This window comes from Epinephelus fuscoguttatus, linkage group LG10 (assembly GCF_011397635.1).
Source record: "Epinephelus fuscoguttatus linkage group LG10, E.fuscoguttatus.final_Chr_v1".
NCBI lineage: Eukaryota > Metazoa > Chordata > Actinopteri > Perciformes > Serranidae > Epinephelus > Epinephelus fuscoguttatus.
In genome coordinates this window covers 26,426,707-26,446,356 of record NC_064761.1, presented here as the reverse complement: position 1 = coordinate 26,446,356, position 19,650 = coordinate 26,426,707, and the positions used below count along the sequence as shown (strand labels likewise).

At 43.9% G+C, this 19,650-nt stretch overlaps 1 protein-coding gene across 1 annotated transcript in view; it reads left to right on the top strand.

Moving 5' to 3' along the window:
* The window catches only part of insrb (insulin receptor b), a 97,214-nt gene that overhangs the window by 63,810 nt on the left and 13,754 nt on the right, over positions 1-19,650 (top strand). The window contains exons 3-11 of the mRNA XM_049586948.1: positions 5,910-6,118; positions 6,244-6,377; positions 14,815-14,954; positions 15,137-15,281; positions 15,385-15,599; positions 15,960-16,086; positions 17,528-17,778; positions 18,486-18,653; positions 18,775-18,973. Coding sequence (XP_049442905.1) covers positions 5,910-6,118; positions 6,244-6,377; positions 14,815-14,954; positions 15,137-15,281; positions 15,385-15,599; positions 15,960-16,086; positions 17,528-17,778; positions 18,486-18,653; positions 18,775-18,973 — 1,588 coding nt within the window. The remainder of the gene's footprint in view (positions 1-5,909; positions 6,119-6,243; positions 6,378-14,814; positions 14,955-15,136; positions 15,282-15,384; positions 15,600-15,959; positions 16,087-17,527; positions 17,779-18,485; positions 18,654-18,774; positions 18,974-19,650) is intronic.

Here is a 19,650-nt window from a genome sequence, read left to right as displayed (position 1 = left end):
GCATCTCCACAGCCTGCGCAGCTGTAAACTTTTCCATCAGCGCTGGCATTTTCATGCAGTTTATAAGCGGCTATATTTCTATAAACAAAATCATCTCCTGATTTCCAGCAGATCTTCTTCTTCTTTTGTTTTTGGACATCTTATAACAATGAAAACATGGATTGCCAGAATATCTCGTCAATGGCGGGGAAGCATTCTGTCATAAATGCCGGAAAATCTTGTCAATGGTGGGGATAATGTTAATATTCTGATTCTTCTTATTTTTGGCATATAGCGACTTTAACACTGTTCAACATTGAACACGCAAACTTTGTGAAGTAGTCACAATACTGGAATTTCCAGCTTTGAAGCAATACCTTGAAAAATATCGATCAATCAATATTACAGTAGTAAACATTAACAATGTTCAAAGCTTTTTTTTTTTTTTTTTTTTTTTTTTTTTTTAAATTAACGAAAACAACATTCTTCTTGCAGTAGTTCAAAGAACAAAAAAGCCCAAATGGGCACTGCAGATGTGTGTGTGTGTCAACTCGCTGTTGAGAGTAAAAAAGTAGTATCGGTACCGAAGAAAAAAAATATTGAGTGATATTCAGTGTCTTACATACTTTGGAAATAATTTACACTGTGGGAAAGTTTTTTTTAACGTGGATTTTCAAAATAAAAGCCTCAAAAGGTAACAACCATCATTAGCGCTGAAGACTTATAAATGAAATGTCTCAATGACCATTTGTCTTCACACACACACTTCTTGTAGTACATAGCAGTGTTTGTAGGTCTCACATCCCAGCTGATAGTTCACCCTTATTCAAACTAAGACACTTGAATGACACCTCAACTCCCTCTGCGTACACTTAAGCTCATTTAAGTCCTTACATTATCACCCTTGTTTCAACACCTTGCATTGCTTACACTATATTTAGCCCCCTTTCGCACTTTCTTATTATTCCAACTCTGTCTCCTTCAGCTGCTCCAAAGTTAAGCCAGCAGCACAGTTCAGCTCCTGTCTGCCCGTCCCGCAGTTTGTTCAGCTTCAGGTCTTCAGCACCCAGCAACTATTTAAAAATATTCTCTAGTTTAATTTGATTCTGGGTGGAATTTAAACACCTACATATGGCTGATGGACTTTTTGAGTATGCATGATGCTCAGGAAAATTTCTCCTGAGGACGTCACACATAACCTGCAGTTCTGAGTTTGGCCACTGAACTACTTGTGGGATGGGTGGGGCTTATAATAATAGGAGGGAGTTATTTTGCTCAATACATAAATTAAATTCATTCATCCTTTAACCGCTTCATCCTCTTGGAGCCTATCCCAGCTACATCGGGTGAGAGGCAGGGTACACCCTGGACAGGTCGCCAGACTATCGCAGGGCTGACACATAGAGACAGACAACCATTCACGCTCGCATTCACACCTATGGACAATTTAGAGTTATCCATTAACCTAGTCCCCAATCTGCATGTCTTTGGACTGTGGGAGGAAGCCGGAGTGCCCGGAGAGAACCCACGTTGACACGGGGAGAACATGCAAACTCCGCACAGAAGGGCTCCCACGCCCGGGATCGAACCGGCAACCCTCTTGCTGTGAGGCGAGAGTGCTAACCACCACACCACCGTGCCGCCCCTAAATTAAATTCAGATAAGTTAAATATAGATGGGTAATGATGGGATTTAATATTAAGATCACATATTGTTAAACTGCTTGTGAGGACTTTTGTCCAGGTTTGAGTAAAACTTTTGCGTACATAGGGAGGAAACTGTGTCATATTGAATTGGAAAATGCATCAGAACCCCAACATGTTCCCATCCTTTTACTTTTATTATAATTATTGATATGTTTTATACCTTTCCTCCTCTACATTACAGTTTAGCTCCCTCTGTTTTGCTCCTCTGTTTTCCCTTACCTTATTCCCCCTCCACTCCCCCCCATCTTACTTTCCTTTTGGCCATAACAATGAACACAAACAGACCTTTGCTTCAGTGTATTTGTATTTGTGTATGCTTGCGCTTGCTTGCATGCATGTTGACGCTTCTTATGACAGTATCACTCTCTCCCTCCCAGCAATCAGTGTGTTTTTGTTTACACTCCCTCCCCCCGTCTTTATCCTCGACTCTCTCAGGGCGAATGTCTTACATCAGATCACTCGAAGCATTTATAGCAAAGCTTTTGAAGCTTAGGACTCCCACCGTGGCCAAATATAGTAAACGTGAATCCAGCAGCTGTGTGTGTGTGTGTGAGAGAGAGAGGGTGGATGAGTGTGTGTGTGTGTGTGTGTGTGTGTGTGTGTGTGTGTGTGTGTGTGTGTGCATGCGTTCTCCTGAGTAAATGGCTCTGGGGTAAAAACGTGTTTGTTATTGTTCCCAGCACTTCGCCTGTAGACAACAGTGCCAATTAAAGGGGAGGTTTTATGTGTTAAGAGCAGGAAGTGTTGCCGTGTGTGGCTGCACGCTATTGGCTGCCCAGCTTCTCCCATGTTCCTTCCCTGGGGACTGAGCAGCCACGGCTCTTTACTGCCCCAGCCAAATGGAAGGTAAACACAACACACCTTTGATCAGGCTTTGCATTTAAAACCCTTACTGGAACTCTGCGTGTGTGTGTGTAAGGAAGCGGCAGGCAAATTATTGAATGACACAGTGAGGTTTACGTGTGTGTGCGTGTGTGTGTTTAGCTTAATGAGAGATAAGCTCTCCAGGATGCTACCGCCTCCTCCTCCTCCTCTTGTTGTTGAAGCATGAGTGAAATCATCCTTCCATCCATGCCTTCTTCCCTCCATCCCCCCATCCAGCAGCCAGCATGAAAACAAAACAAGGCGTTGTATGAATGAAAGTGGGAGGGGTTGAGTGGCCTAGAAAGGCAGGCAGGCAGATAGAGAGATAGATAGTGGTGCAGGGCAGGGTGAGGCTGTGGCGGATAGGAGGGAGAGAGAAGAGGACAGTGGAGTAGGAGGAGGAGGGGATGAATGAATGAGTGAGCTGACTGGAGCATGTTTGGCATAGCAGCTAGCTTGTGTAGCCCGGCGCTAGCGTGAGCAGAATGGGGAATAATGCTGCTGCAGTAGTGGTGTTATGCTACTATAATACTCCCTGCTGAGAGCGCTGTGCTGGGATCAGATAAAAACAGGAGAGGAGAAGGGTAACTATACCTCCGATTAATAAAGAAAATAACAGAAAGATGGAATAAAAAACAAAGGTTGTGCATTGATTTATTGCACGTGCCCCTTAACATAACAGAGGGATGTAAACAACAGATTCTCATGACCCTGAATTGAATGGATTTATCTATCTCTGTTTTGGCCCTGCTCCGATCTTAAGTTCGTTGTAATTCAACCAAAGCAGCAACAGTAGATTCGTCTTCCCTGGCATGCTGGCTGCTTGGCTGCGTCTGCCCCCTGTCTGCCCCAGCAAGGCCAGGGTTAACCCTGGGCGTCTCTCCTCCCTGACATGGAAGAGGCCATTGAATGGCTGCCTCCCCCAGTCAGCAAACACATTGGCTGAAGCTGAGGGTGGATCTGGGGATGGAGCAGCACTCCGGCATGGATCCTCGACTGGAGCTGGAGCTGGATCCGCGAGCTGTCTCAGCCCTCCCTGCTCTGTTATGCGATGCCGTGGTCACAGCATGTACACACACAGCAGACAGACGGGAGGGGGAGGGCTGGAGAAGAGCGATGCATTTTTCCTCTGTGGGTCAGAGACGACTGTGTGCAGCGGTGGGTTTACTAGCTCATAGTAAAGAAAATGTAGTGGAGCGACCCCTGCATGAACTACCCCAGAAGGTCGGAGATTATGTTCTTTATACAATAGTCATCCCCCCTCTCCGCCGTTTTGACCCCCTGTCCCCTTCGTCATTATTCTTTTCTTTAACCTCATTATCCTACCCCTCCACTCCCCCCGCCACAACCCCGTCTGTCCTCTCTGCTTTTACTCAGGCAGCACAATGGGCAGCCCTACCGTGCAGGGGGGGTCCTCGCTGTATCCTTGGCAGTGAGAGCTCATGTGATGTCCTCACAGAGGTGGCATCCCACGAAGGCTGGCATACAGTGCCCTCGTTGCACTTTAAAGCTAACAGTGTGATGCACTGCTCTAAAAATTCTTTCCTCCAGTTCTGTAGCTGCTGGGGAGCCATGACAGTGGTGATTTTAGCTTTAATAACTCCAATATCATGGGAGTAAATCAGAATACTCTAATGCAGAATCTTTCTTTCATTGATGCTGTGAATTTTCACCTATATGGGACTCAAAGCAGGGTGAGATCATCTTAAAAAAGTGTTTGTAGCTTGTTATTTGACCTAGATCTGCGTCTTGCCCTGATGCTGCTTGGTTCAGTTAGCACACGATATCAAAGCTGACAGAGAAGCATGAGAAACATGGGGAGAGACGGTGATTAACACACAGGGTCATGGACAGGAAACCCAGTCGGAGGTCAGATATGGCCTAGATATTTTGCCGTTTTCTCTTGTGGATCCCAAAGAAAGGAGAGATTGAAACACTGATTTTCTTTGGAGTTTTCACTAGCGTTGCCGGCACAGGATACTTTTTGTACATATGGCTCATGTTCTCTACCTGCCAAAGTGAATGAACTTACAGCTTCAGTAAACATAGCTCATTATGGTGATTTCCTATCCTGTTTGCCCCCACTCAGTACATGTACTTGGTAAAAAGGTCAGCGGCTGGTATAAAATGAGATGTAATGAGTCTGTACTGGCCCTCAGACAAGGCAATAACAGCTAGTTTATTAGATCATTACAGGGTACGGGTCAAACCAGACTGCTAATCCAATCACAATTGACACTCAGGTTCTTTCTCCAAATGCTGTTTCGCAATAGGTCAAATAAAACCTGACATAAGCCAATGGCATATAATGTTCAGCCCATTTGCAATTAGGGTTGTTTCTATGGCGCTGCAGACTGGCGCTGTTGACTATCAGGCGTGAATTGTGGACAGCGTCTCAGAGATGCTAGGTGTGCATCATCTGATTGTGTTCTTGAATGCAGATTAGTGTTTGTCTGATTGTGTGCTTTTCTGCAAATGAAGATGAAATGTTCAGACAACCTCATGGGTCAGCAGGGATGTTTTTAGTGTAATATGTAATGACGTCCCTAAATGTCTTGTTCTGTCCACAACCCACAGATATTTAGTTTACTGACATAGATGAATAAAAAACCCCTGAAAATATCTACATCTCGGAAGCTTGAATCAGAGATTTTTTATCTTTTTCTCTTAAAAAAAAATGCTCTAACCAAGTAACTGATCATCAAATTAGTTGGTGATTCATGTAATATATTTAAAACTAATCGATTAATCTGTTTGATCTTTCTGTGAGGCTCAAGTGTTCCAGTCGCAGGTTTGTGTTCCCTCTGATGGCTGCACACCGTTTCCATTTTCTCTTTGAGCGACTGCAGCAACAACACACTAAAAAAGCAACAAGCGACCACAAGGCCTCGCCGAGAACACCTGTTTATAGTTCATGCAGCCATGTTCATGTGTGGGTACTTACATGCATGTGGTTCCCTCGATGCTCTCAGATCAGAGCAAACCACCACTTGGTGGCCATTTTGACCACAGGGTTTTGCTCTCTCCGCCCCTCCTTGTTTTAACGTTTTGTGAGCCGTTAAATGCAACACAGTGTGACTTAGACACGGAGAAATATCCCTGCCTACATGCTGCCCTGTGCTGTTTATATGTTGCTTTTATTTTACTTTGCTGCTGCAGAGTATTTGTGTGTTTTTGTGAACTTTGGTTAAGTCCCACTGCGCTCCCACTCGTCTTTAAATGCCAGCGAAACCAGAAGAGGTTATAAACACAGTCTTTATACTAGTGGGGGTCAAAATAAAACGTGACTGAGTCCACGTGTATCAAACCTGATATTAACCACCTCTTTCCTGTTTCTCCTCACTTTCTGTCTCTCCTCAGTGTGCTTGGACAACTGTAAGCATGGTGCGTGTAGCCTCCAGGGCCAGTGCTGCCACGACCAGTGCCTGGGCGGCTGTTCGGAGCCGGGTAATGCAAGTAGCTGTGTGGCCTGCAGGAACCTTCAGCATGGCAATACCTGCGTGGACAAATGTCCTGCTGGATACTACGTCTTCAGGGGCTGGCGCTGCATCAGCTTCTCCTTCTGCCAGGTGGGTTACAACTGCAATTCTTGAGGTTAACTCATAATATTTAGCACAAATGTAGACCCAGTAAACTACATACTGGTTTAGACGTACGTATTTAATATGTGAAATCCCTTTCTTTCTAAATCCAGGAGCTCCACAATCAGTGTAGGCAGACTAAGAAGCTGAACCAGGACCGGGAGTCTGGCTGCTACGAATACGTCATCCACAATGGGGCCTGTATCCCAGAGTGTCCTTCTGGATACACCACTATCAACTCCACTACGTACGTCTGGCTCACACACACCCACACACCTTTAATGCCACCATAAACACTGCCGTGTTATGATGGCGGCCATCATTACATGATCGGAGATGTAACTGTCACCCACAACAAACTGTCCCTCCGTGAATTCAGCAGAACAAGTGGATTGTGGTCACCCAACACACTCAATAACATTTGCACACAAGAGGTGATGGTGTTTGGAAGTTGATCAAACAAAAAGGCAGGAGTCGTTTTCCACTATGGAAAGTCGTCTCTCATCTGTGGAGAAGCAGAGGTGCAAAGATAAGGGCAAAACATCACCTGCGTCATTGTTTGGCTTTGTTTGTCAAATGTAAGCAGCGTTGTTTAGCCGTTACAACATGCAGGTGTAAGATTTACGATCAATAGCCCGTAAGAAAGACCACCTTCTCATAATTCAGAATAAGGTTGGTTCTAATTTCTGTTTTGTCACTTAATAATGGTATGAGAAGTTACTCAGTAGCTCTAAACACAAAGTTGCCATATAGGTACAAGACCATTTAATGTCATGCAAATAAGTCCTCTAATCTCAATTGCCGTAAATGAGTCCCTGGTGTGTTTCCACAGCCTCCATCACATTCTGTTCTCAGTGATTACACAGCTGCATCAAGTCTGAGCCTTCCCAAACTGACATTAAAGCACAAATTCAGCAGTTTATAAAAGTTTTTAAACATTCACACATGCAGATTAAATGCATTATTATCTCAAACTGGATTTTACATTGCGTACAGAAATCAGTTTTTATCAGCACGGAGAGTAATCATGCTTTAGTGTTAATTATTTTGGAAACAGAGTACAGGGGTGCAGTGGGGTGAGATAATGTGCCCAGGTCTTTATGCACCAATAGCCAATTATTTTCCTATTGAAAGGATAAGGAGATAATTTCATGTGAAATAATAGCAAATTAGTAACAAGAATCGTTGATTGATCGTCAGGATTTCATGTCATGTTCACTGACATGGCTGGATGCTGCTCTGTAGTAGCGGCATAGCTCAGTGTTTAAGGTGGTTAAAAGTACACAGGTGAAAGATCAAAGGTCCAAATTCCCGATAAAGACATTTGTCCTTAAGCACACAGAACCTCTTATCTTATTGTGCATTCCCTCTGGATAAAAGTGGCAGCCAGGTGCCGTGGATGTAAAAGCAACATCAAAAACTGTCTGGACCTCACCTGGTCCTGTTCAGCACACAGCTTTGTCTACATGTGCAACAAGCAAGGGCATGACCTTATTTAGCATTCTTACTTGTAGTAAACGGGGGTAGAGGAGCATCGCCAGCGTCCTCGTCTAGCGTCAGTTGCTGTTGCCAAATAATGAGGACATTTATTTGTTAGTAGGCAAAGTGTGTGTTTGAAACCTCTGCTGTTTGCGTGCTTTTAAAACACAGACATACTCAAGGTGTGGGCAATGAGGATAAAACGTTTCTAGTAGAAACATGATGCATGTAATTAGGGTCTGTGATGAACTTTTTTCACTACCTGCCACTTTTTTTATTGTCTGCCACTCATGAGTATCATCTGCCACTTTTGAAAATCATAACCACACGCTCGCTATACACACTCGCACAGAGCTATTCTTTCCAAAAAAAGTTGATTTGTGAGGTAGTAATGTAGATACAGTGAGTGGGTGTGTGTGTTGGCGTCTTTATATTGTTGGTTCCATCCATCCATCCATCTTCTAACTGCTTCATCCTCTTGAGGGTCGCGGGGGGGCTGGAGCCTATCCCAGCTGACATTGGGCGAGAGGCGGGGTACACCCTGGACAGGTCGCCAGGCTATCGCAGGGCTGACACATAGAGACAAACAACCATTCACGCTCACATTCACACCTACGGACAATTTAGAGTCACCAATTAACCTAGTCCCCAATCTGCATGTCTTTGGACTGTGGGAGTGCCCGGAGAGAACCCAAGCTGACATGGGGAGAACATGCAAACTCCACACAGAAGGGCTCCCACGCCCGGGATCGAACCGGCAACCCTCTTGCTCGAGAGTGCTAACCACCACACCACCGTGCCACCCTATATTGTTGGTTATTGGTCAGAATTTGGCGAACTTCAACCATTAATCAGAACAAGTAAGGTTCTACATCCAGTAGTGTTGCATTCATATAGCAGTTGCAAGCAACTTTCAAATGTATAATCCTGTCCAATCATACACTAACCTTACCAAGCATGTCTTTCTGTTCATTTTCCTGTGCGCCAAAGTGGCAGATTGCCTGGCAATTTTTACCCACCACTGCCAATAACTTACCCGCATTTGGCGGGTGGCGGGTGCTAATTTCAGACCCCGCATGTAACACTCCTGTTGTCTGTTTGCGGCTAGGCAAATCTACCCAAACAGCTACCGCAGGAGCTGCCAGGCAATTTAAAAACATTATCATACGCCAAGTCACATACCAAGAAGTAGTACTCATGTGTGTTAAAGCTGCGATAGATGAGTACGAGACCACTTTTTGCTGGTGTGAACACAGATAGAGACGTTAATGGAGTGTGGAGAAGGAAGAAAGATGGAGGGCGGGTAAAAAAAAAAAAAAGAAGCACAGAGAGGTGTATTTCTCTGAGTTTGTTCTAATAAGAGCAGGTTGTGTGCTGGAGATGTCTGCATTGCTTGAAGCCGCAGGTGGCTGGATGATTGATGGTGTTTGTGTGTCTCTGGTATACCTGTGTACGTGCATGTTTTCGCGTATACGTGTGTATGTGCATGCGCGTACGTGCGTCTGAGTGTTTGTGTGTGCCGAACGTGTTTGTGACTACATTAGCTCGTTCCCAGTAAAGCGTTTGGTCGGGTTGCTTTTTCCAGGTGCAGGCTGGGGGAAATGTCCACTGTGTCCAGATAGAGAGAGGTTTATATGTATACAGAGATATATTTATTAGGTAAATAACACACGCTCACGTGCACGGAGCTTTAGTACACCCAGCGGAAATAGTAAGGAACATTACTTTCTGCAAAATGTATCGTGTGTGTGTGTGTGTGTGTGTGTGTGTGTGTGTGTGTGTGTGTGTGTGAGATTGACTTTCCCTTGCATGCTGCCAGCCTGCAGGGATTATCAGGTGCTTAGACAGAAAAGAACATTGCTTTAAGTCTCAGTCATACACCCTGAGGCACAAGGCAGAATGGCATCCTTTGTATGTGTTTGTTTATGTGTGTGTGCCTGCGTATAGATGTATGTGTGCACCTATTATGTGATAAACAAGACTTTTCTTTTTTTTTTATTGGTATTCTGACGCAGTCACAACATCAGGGCTCCTGTGCGTCTGTTTTGCTGCTATGGTTTGGTTATAGCGAGAACAAGCGTCATCACAGTGGCTTAGCCTGGCAGAAGCTACTCCCAGACAGACACACACACAAACACACACGCAGACAGTCGGGCAGACGACACACATTGTACATATGAGTACTCACGCACGTACACACACAGCTATGAGGATTGACAAGAAGTAGGGGAAAAGGTTTGCATTGTGGTTTTTCTGTGACGCCAATAAATAGTGAAATTCTGGCGTCCGTCAGCGTTATGCAAATTTAAATATTTGTAATGTTAGTCTGGATGTTTAGTATGTAAAGTTATTAGCATATGCATACAAAAGGAACCAGATGTCACAATAAGATCAAAACTGACACGGAAACAATCAGGTGAAGAGCCTCGGATGTTTCTGAACCATTTCATGATATGAAAAATAGTATACTTACTACGGTAATATTATAGTGCATGTTCTAAGCATATACATGTGTTCTTCATTTGGATATATTCCCTCTGTGTCTGTCTTGTCTCTTCAGACAGGTAGCTGCGCTCTCTTGACATTTGGCTGTCGCAAACATCTACTGAAAAGACTTTGCTCATCTTTCCTGGACGCTGTGACAGCACAGTAGTACAGCTGTGTGTGTGTGTGTGTACGTGTGTATGTATGTGAGTGAGTGAGTGAGTGAGTGCACTCGGTCTGGTTCCGCCAGGCCCGGGCCCGACACCAAACCGAGCGTCAGCTGCGGCCTCTGTAGATGGTTCTAGCAGACCCTGGAGCCCGAGTCACAGAGTTCAGCCGGACACAGATAAACACTGTCCCTTTAAGAGCTGCCGTTGGACCCAGCCTGTCTGCCTGTGTGTCTGTGTTTTTCAGTACAACGGCCCAAAACATTCTCTCTTTCTACACTGCAACTAGAGCATTACTTTTGAGAAGCTGAATACACGATTTTCCATGTGGGAGAAAGAAAGGGACACACAGAATATCCATGTTTTTTTTGTTTTTTTTCTCACTGTTGTTTTGAGAGATCGTTACAGTGTGTTTCCACTCACCCAGAAGTCATAGAGGGGAAACAATGATTTGGCTTCTGATTGATGTGAATTATTAAGAGCTTGATAAGATGGAAACTAGGAGAAGCCAGGTGTGTAATGGGTCATTTGGCTCTCTCTGGGTGGGTAAGGAAAGGCCAGACAAGGACCAAAACAACACCCCTGGGACTCAGTGTTTCATGTCACCATGGTGAATGGCGTCTATAGCACGGCCTGGCTGTTTAGGGGGAAAGTAGGGGCACAATTTCAGTAAGACTGTGTGTGTGTATGTGTGTGTGTGCTTCCTGGAGAGGGGGATTATAATAAGAGTTGCATAAACATAGAATTAAGTCGGGGTGAGCTTACAAATAGCAGTTCATGCAGAGCTTGCATGGTCCCCGCAGCGAACAACAGCATCCTTTGTTAGCTGCTCCCTGGGCACAGGGGCTGCTTTAAAAAGGTGCCTGTTAAGGCTGCTGTTTGATGTCATTGTCTCCTCTACTTTGAGTTTTGAAACCCTGATTGGACTGCTTCAGAATCCATTCTAGTGAACCCGTGTCATCCCCCTGCCCTTGTCTCATTTGTGGATGCATTTTTCAAGAAAACATAATTTTAACTCAGCTTTGTTGAGCAGTGCTCTGAAAAAATGTAGGTGGGTGGGGGAAACTATCACTCAGTGGTGTTAGGAGCAATATGTTGAGGTTTCGCAGCCGACCAACCAAAAAGCGGCGTTTAAGTTTATGTCTGAGGCAGACCTTTGTGGTTAGGGATGTCAAAGCTGGAAGTGGAATTAAAGAGAGGGATTATGTTCTTTCGAGAGGGCTTCAAAAAAGAAAAAAAAGTGCTCATTTGTGAATGAAGCATCAGGTCCCTTTTCTCCGCGTGGCGTGTACCCGGCTGCTCGCTAGACAAGGCCTGCCTTTTGTGAATGAATTTCCTGAAAGGCAGCACTATCAAGGCCTCATTACTCAGTGTATGTGTGTGTATGAGATTACGTGCACAAGCACATGTTTGTAGGGAGAGGACGCCACTCATGGAGCTGTGAGAGAGAAACAGAGGAATGCCTGTTGGGAACTGCAGCTGGTGTTTCAGTCATGTTGTTTTTGTTGTCTGTGATTGTGCTTCGTGTGTGTGTGTGTGTGTGTGTGTGTGTGTGTGTGTTGTATGTGCGACAGACGTAATTGAAGCAAAGGATGCGTACATTTTCTCCTCTATCCCCCAGTGCTAATAAAAATGAAGGAGGCTCAGATGTGGATGAGAGATTGCGTAATCTAATTCCACTCCTAAAAGCCTATGGATTCATTATGGGACTTATCAAATTAATTGAGAGAATTATACAGATTCACCTCTGAATACATCAGCTCATTCATTCAATTGCAGGGCTCTGTTTGATTGTCTCTCTTTTGAGAAACTGTACGTTGAGTGTTGCTGATATTTAGTTAGTTGTTGTAGCAAAAACTTCATACATCTTGCTCCCACACTGGTTATTAGAAAGTCGAGAAAGTGAGTTGTGTTCTTACATTGTGCCAAACATTTCCAACAATGTTCAAATCCAGAGGAATCATTCGGTCTGTGGCGTCACATCCCCTTTATGTTGTCTGCAAGAAGCTGTCATGAATTGATTTGTTATCCAGCTTTAAGTCTTAGCGCTGCTGTGAAACTGCGCCTATTTAGGGCAACAAAAAGTTCGTCTTGAGTGCGTCGGTACAATGGAAAATCAAGAGAGGATAAGCAGAAGAAATACCTGCACACCTCTTTTGTGGCTATCCAGCTCAGTAGAACTGGTGTACGGGTGTTTCTTCTGCTATCCTCTCCTGATTATCCAGCCACATTTTGCAATACACTCTTTAGATCTTGGTCATTTTTAGCTATATGTTTAAACAGATGAAGGACATTCGTCATTAGACGTCTGGAGCTTAAGTTATCAGAGAAACATCTGATCAAACGTTAGCGGTAGTTCGACTTCAGCTCTACCAAACTGTGTCAGAGAAACACTGATTGTTAACATGAAACTGCTCCATTGAGTGTTTTTACCGGTTTAAATCACCAGGTCTGGTTGTTTTGGAGAATCAGAGACCTCTCTGGATAATTCTGTTCCCAGTAAAAACCTCTTGAACATTTTGATCTTAAGTTATCAGAGAAAAAACTGAGCACAAATTACCAGGTGCTGGGCGAGCAGCCCTACTTGACGAGGCGAACAGCCTCAGAGAAACACTGATTTTTGACCTGAAACTGCTTTATTCAGTGTATTTTCTGGTTTTAACTACCTGGTCCATTTGTTTTTGAAAGGAGTAGGGATGCACCGAATATTCGGTAACCGAATATATTCGGCCGAGTATTGCAGTAAAACACACATTCGGTGGAATAAGTTAAAAGCAAGGCCGAATAATAGCAGCGTTTTGATAACGCAGTCAAACAGCTTGCCGTCACGGGCGGATTAAAATGTCGGCAGTGTGGCAATTCGTCCGTCACGGCACTCGCATTTGCGACTAAAAATAGTTTTGAGCGAGCAAAATAGGCTTAAATCATTCAGCACGCTGTGTGAGCAGCCTACAGATTTTAACCACCAGCAGAAACGAAAGGCGAATCCCACCGGTTGTGGGTTGAACGGGGGTCACAGACACAGACAGTAATGTATTCCTGTCAAATACGGCGGCCATCAGCTTACCTGGCGACGGAGAAGTCGGCTCCAATAATATCCTCTTCTTGGTGTCATGACTGCCCAGAAGTACCTGAACAGCCGAGCCAGCCGAACACAGGTATGTGACGTTTCAGAGGAGAAACGAGCCGTTCACATTTCTCTCTTTGTGGCAGTAACGGCCCACAAACCTCAGCGCACTTTAGGGACTGTTCTTTACTTATGAAGGGACTGTCAGGGGAGGAAGGTGGCTGGTTGATTTTTATTTTATTTATTTATTTTATTTTGATCCCCCCTATGTTAATCACTGATTGATGCTGTTTTTGAAGTATGAATAAGTCAGTAAGTAATTTATTCCATTGAAATATCATTGATATATTATAGAAAAGTGATTTATCTTTTTATAAATGACAAAAGGCACATCTGCCTCATTTTCGCTGTGGTATCGTGATACTACTCAGAACCATGATATTTTCATTGGTATCGTACAGTGGGTCCCAATTTTGGTACCATGACAACACTAATCTGGAGGGGCATCTGGAGGGGCATCTGCAAAAACTAATGAAAAACTAAACAACGTTATTTGGTATTCGGTACTCGGTTTTCGGCCAAGCGTTTAATAATATTCGGCTTCAGCTTCGGCCACAAATTTTCATTTCGGTGCATCCCTAGAAAGAAGACCTCTGTGGATATTTTGGCTCCCGGTAAAAACAATGAGACGAAAGGAATCCTAACAGGGAGAAACTGCAGTGTCGGCTTTGTTCTGCCTTTTGTGAATGTTTTGACTGAGAGTCTCCTAGCTGCAGAAAGTTACATAATGTAGGTTTAATACACATTATTTGCTCTTTATAGAAGGCAGAGGACATTCAGAACAAAACAATCTCCAAACATAAAAACAGATCACTACCTGGACATCAAAATCCAAACAGATTCCAGCTAGCAGGAGAAATGTATCCCAGTTAAACTCCAATAAACAGATTCAGCCCTGTTTAAAAATGCCATGTCATCCCCAGTCCCCAACCCACGCCACACCAGTACATCGCTTAGCATTCCTGCCTCATACCATTCAGTTCTGCGTCATTCCTGTTCTGAAATCTGCACACGGAAACATTTGTGGTATTTTTTTTCTCTCTCTGAAAAACCAGTTTGTTGTTTACTTCTACTTAAGGCACTACTATTAAATATTACTGTGCTCTTCTCAGTGTCCTGACACTAAGTTTAGCATGTTTGAAATGATTGTGACATCAATTGTCAGCTCTTAGTAACATCGCAGCCTCAGGGTTGTTTTTTAGCTTTGGAATATTTCGAGCACAATGATCCCTTTTTGAATAAACTCGTGTTATGATCTCGCTTATCTGTTCTGATCTGCACCAATAAGATTCTCTGCCCACCGTATCATCAGCCACTAATTACTGCATTAACACACAAGTTGTTGTTTTTTTTTTTTTTTTAAAATGTCTGTGTGTTGATGACTCTAATCTGTTTGTACCTCTTTCTTTCTCTGTCCGTCTGTGTAGGTTGACCTGTTCGCCATGTGCAGGCCTGTGTCCTAAACTGTGTGTGGGGAACAAGACGATCGACTCTGTAACTTCAGCCCAGGCTTTGAGAGGCTGCACTGTTCTGCACGGCAACATGATCATCAAGATTCGAGGAGGAAGTGAGTACTACTACACCTCAGCACCTGCTAGGCCTCATGTAGAGGCTCTGGCTCGCACACTGTGCCTGTCTCCTCCCTCCATCCAGTCGGTATTTCTGTAGCCATACAGTTTAACTCTATCCACCTGTGCATTCAAACGTGTGTTTGTCTGACTGTATGACCAAATGTCCGTCTTCTTGCAGACAACATCGCAGCTGAGTTGGAAGCTAGTTTGGGCCAGCTTGAGGAAATCACCGGCTACCTGACTGTTCGCAGAGCCTACGCCCTGGTCTCCCTCTCCTTCCTCCGCAAACTGCGCGTCATTAGGGGGGAACATCTTGAGGGAGAGTAAGTCTTCTCCCCCCTCCTTTCCTTTCTTCTCCAAGTTCAGACATTAAACTAAACATTGTGTGTTAATTTTTCTTGTCTATCTTCCCTCTCTCTCTTTTAGTACCTTCGCCTTCTATGCGCTTGACAACCAGAACCTGCGTGAGCTGTGGGATTGGTCAAAGCACAACCTGACCATCCAGCGTGGTCGTATGTTCTTCCACTACAACTCCAAACTTTGCATGTCTGAAATCAAAAAGATGGAGGAGGTAACGGGAACCAAGGAGCGCAACCAAAAGAACGACATCGCTGTACGCACCAATGGGGACCAAGCCTCCTGTAAGATAACCAGATTGCTGAACTTGAGATTGTCATTTGGTGTTCACCACCTTATGCCAGCTGATTATATTTATCTTTTTATCTCTTTATCTTTTAAATTTTGTAGATGATCTAAATCTGCTCTAGATTTGTCTGTACGTGTAACTTTGTTTTTGCCACCTCAGCATTGCTCTTTCTGGCTTTTAAGGCTGAGAGTACATGTTGTTGTTTGTGCAGAAATGCTGCCTATACCTTTGGTTTTAACCATTACAGTGTGATTGCCTGTACTTTAAAATCAGAAGCAGTGGGATGTTTGATGTTCTGTTCATTAGCTTCTCTACCCAAAGGCATGTGCTGAGCACCATCTGTTTCATTCCTTAGGTGAGACCAAGTTGCTTGAATTCACCGTGATCAAGACCTCATCAAACATGATTATGTTGAAGTGGGAGTCCTTTTGGCCTTTAGACTTCAGAGACTTGCTGGGCTTTATGGTTCTCTACAAAGAGGCGTAAGTATCTGACGGAAGTCCTGGGATTTTCCCATACCATTGTATAAAATGTACCAATGTTTATAGCAAAATAAAATGAGAGTGAGCAAACATTACAGTTGGCCTTGTTTGCAAGATTCAGTTGGTCCAACAGGTCCTGTTGTTAGCTGGTTTTCTTCTTACATCAGTGGTGGAACATTTATGTTTATCATTCCCTTTAAACCTGAAATTAAGGGCCCTAAAACACCAAGCTGACAGTCAGCCGTTGGTCAATGTTGGGCTTTCAGTGAGCATCCTTCCGCTAGTTTTCAAGGTGTCCCGCACCGTTGGCTCTAGTCTGCTTTTTTCTGGTTGATTCAGTATGCTGGATCGGCTCTGATTGGCAGCACAGCTCAGTGTAAGAGAACAGAAATGGAATTGAGGAAAGTAAAGTACCAACTAAACTTGAGAGTGTGAGATCAAAACAGACTTTTTATATTTGAGTAGATTAAATTTTTAGACAGTGAGATCTTTAGCAGAAAGAGTTCTTGATGTGTTACTCCTCACTACCACACAGTAAATATGATTTGTATAAGTACAGTTATTTCCTCTTACACTGGCGCTGAACATATGTGCAAGTTAGCTGTTGGCTGTAGTCTTTGCAGTGTGTTCAACTGCAACTTTTTGGCCAAGACACAGGCGTGGCCAGTGCCACTAATTCGTTGATTTCTCTTTGGCGTGATAAGGCCTTAATATTTTCTCAGGGATCCCACAAGGGCCAGTTCTTGGACCTTTGCTTTTTAATTTGTCCATATCCTATCTTATCATATCATCTACATGACACACAGCTGTATTCCGATGGTCTTAGTCCCAAAAGCATGCTTGTAAACTGTATCAGTATCAACGACTGAATGTCATTAACTCTTTATAGCTGAATAAAAACAAGGCTGAGATATTAGTAGGTTTGAAAAACCAGAGACGTATGTTTGTAAATGTATTCATGCCTAGAATCACTGTCTCTGGAGTTATTTTGGACTCAACTCCGAAAGTCATGTCAGTAAAGTAACCAGTACGCCTTGTACTCACTTGAAAAAGACATCTAAAGTTAGAGGATGGTGACTCTCAGAGACTGGTTCATGTATTTATCTCAACCAGGTTAGTCAGCTATTTTTGCTGCAGTACCCAAACAAACACTTTGAGACTCCAGCTTATTCAGACCACAGCAGTCTCACACGTACACAAAAACACTTTACTCCAGGAATTAAAACGCTTAAATTGCTCCCAGTTCAATGCAGAACCAGCCTCAAAATGCTACTTCTATTTGTTAGAGCACTTGATGGTCGGCTCCAAAGTATATATGTACTAAAATGTGCCATATAAATAAAAATTGCAATGCTTTACCTTGCCACATTATTTTCATTGGTACTTCTCACAGTTAAATTAAAGTTGTTGATCCATTTTCTCTGATCTTTCTTTGCTCCAGGCCATATAAGAACGTGACAGAGTTTGATGGACAGGACGCGTGTGGCTCAAACAGCTGGGCCATCGCTGATGTTGAACCTCCGAACCGTTCCACGGACAACAAGAAAGCAGAGGATCCAGGGCACCTGATCCGACCTTTGAAGCCCTGGACCCAGTACGCCATTATGGTCAAAACCCAACTGTCTGCATCTGACGAGCACCAGGTGCATGGAGCCAAGAGCGAGATCATCTACGTCCGCACCAATGCCTCCAGTGAGTTCCACCTGTTTTATCGAGACTATGTTCTCCGTTTACAACGTTGGATTTGATTAAGACTGTTTCAGTGACAGTCGAGAACATCTGACTTCACAACTGCACAATGAATAAATTAAACAGGATCACAATTTTTGGACTTTTAACCGTCTTGGCTAAAAGGTATCTGGTGGAGTTTTCCTTTTAACAAACGCAGTTATGTTCACATTTAGTCTTCCTCACTTACACGCATTTGGTCTGTCCTTGAGGTATAACAAACAGGCTGAATGCATTTCCTTCTTCATAAATCATTAGCAACATTTTTTGCTTATCTTAAACCCTGCATTGTTTACATCCATGTTTGCTTGATAGCAAATTTCCCCCTCCCCACCTTTCCTGTCTGGGAAAACATCACCACCGCAATCATTTTATGCTCCGTTGTGATGATGATGATGAGGTAAACAGTAGGAATCCAGTGTTTCAAGTCAATCTGTTAGTAATGTATTCATGTTTTTGATTGGCCACCACAGAATCTTGTCAGTTGACATAGGTTCAACTTTTTTACTGGACGTCCCTGCAGTGGCACCCCTGCTGTGTCGCCAGGCTGTCTCCATTCAAATAAATGAGGGGCTGCGTTTTTTACATGAGACTACAGTCAGTTTGAACGTGGCCTAAGGTCATACAACACCAATGCAGTCCTGACCGTTGTCTTTCTTCATCCTCCTCAGAACCCTCTGTGCCTCTGGACCCCATCTCCTCCTCCAACTCCTCCTCTCAGATCATCCTGAAGTGGAAGCCTCCCAACAGTCCCAATGGCAACATCACCCACTACCGCGTCATCTGTCGTAAGCAGGCAGAGGACAGCGACCTCTACAAGTTTGACTACTGTCTCCAAGGTCAGTATCTACAGGTTGATCCATTCAGATCCGTCCAGGCGACTGTTGGCAAACTAATCAGCTGCTGCTCACTTTACATTTGTTTGTCTGGCTTTCGCTCACGCCTGTTTCTCCTGCTCAGGGATGAAGCTGCCGTCTCGTACCCCGACCCACCTGGACAGCGAGGATGAGCAGAAGTGGAACCAGACGGATGAGCCTACGTCAGGGGGAAGGTGCTGCGCCTGCCCCAAGACAGACAACCAGCTAAAGAAGGAGCAGGAGGAGATCGAGTACCGCAAGACCTTCGAGAATTACCTCCACAATGAAGTCTTTGAGAGCAGGTACACATCCTGGATTGTAATTAAATCTCTATCCCAACACACCCCTTGTATATATCTCTTAGCCCTTACCTCTCTGTTTTGTGCGTTCATGTTTAGGGATAGGGTGTCCCAACTCTTGTTGGGATAGAGGAGTAGGGCGAAGCATTAGAGCTACAAGGCCCTCCATACAGAGATTTTTCACACTTCAAACTGATTGCAAAGAGAAGTCATTGGCAAGATGTACATGCAACAAAAGAAACCCACATACTATGTATTCCTTCATTAATTAGGATTTAAAAATTACGATAAACATCATATTATCTTAGTTTAATGCCGTTTCAATGTATTACGGTCCTTTTCTTTACAAGCATAACAAAAGAAATCACTCAGTATGCTGACGTCTTGTTAGCAACTAGCTAGCGAACGTTACATTGTTATTGCTGATTTGTGCATGACAGTTCCACATTTTGTCATATTTCCATGTTGCACTTACCCCCTTTTTTATGGCACTTGATGCCCAAAATGCAATTTCAGTCCAACATCCAAGTTGCTGTGCTTGTTACTGCTCCTCTTATATCAGTGCAGACTGGCAGGGCAGTGTTACTAAAACATGCTTGTTACAGTGGCCACACTAAAACCACACACTGAACAGCAGTTTGGTCACAACTTTTAATGAGCTTTGTTTGTTTAAAATGCCT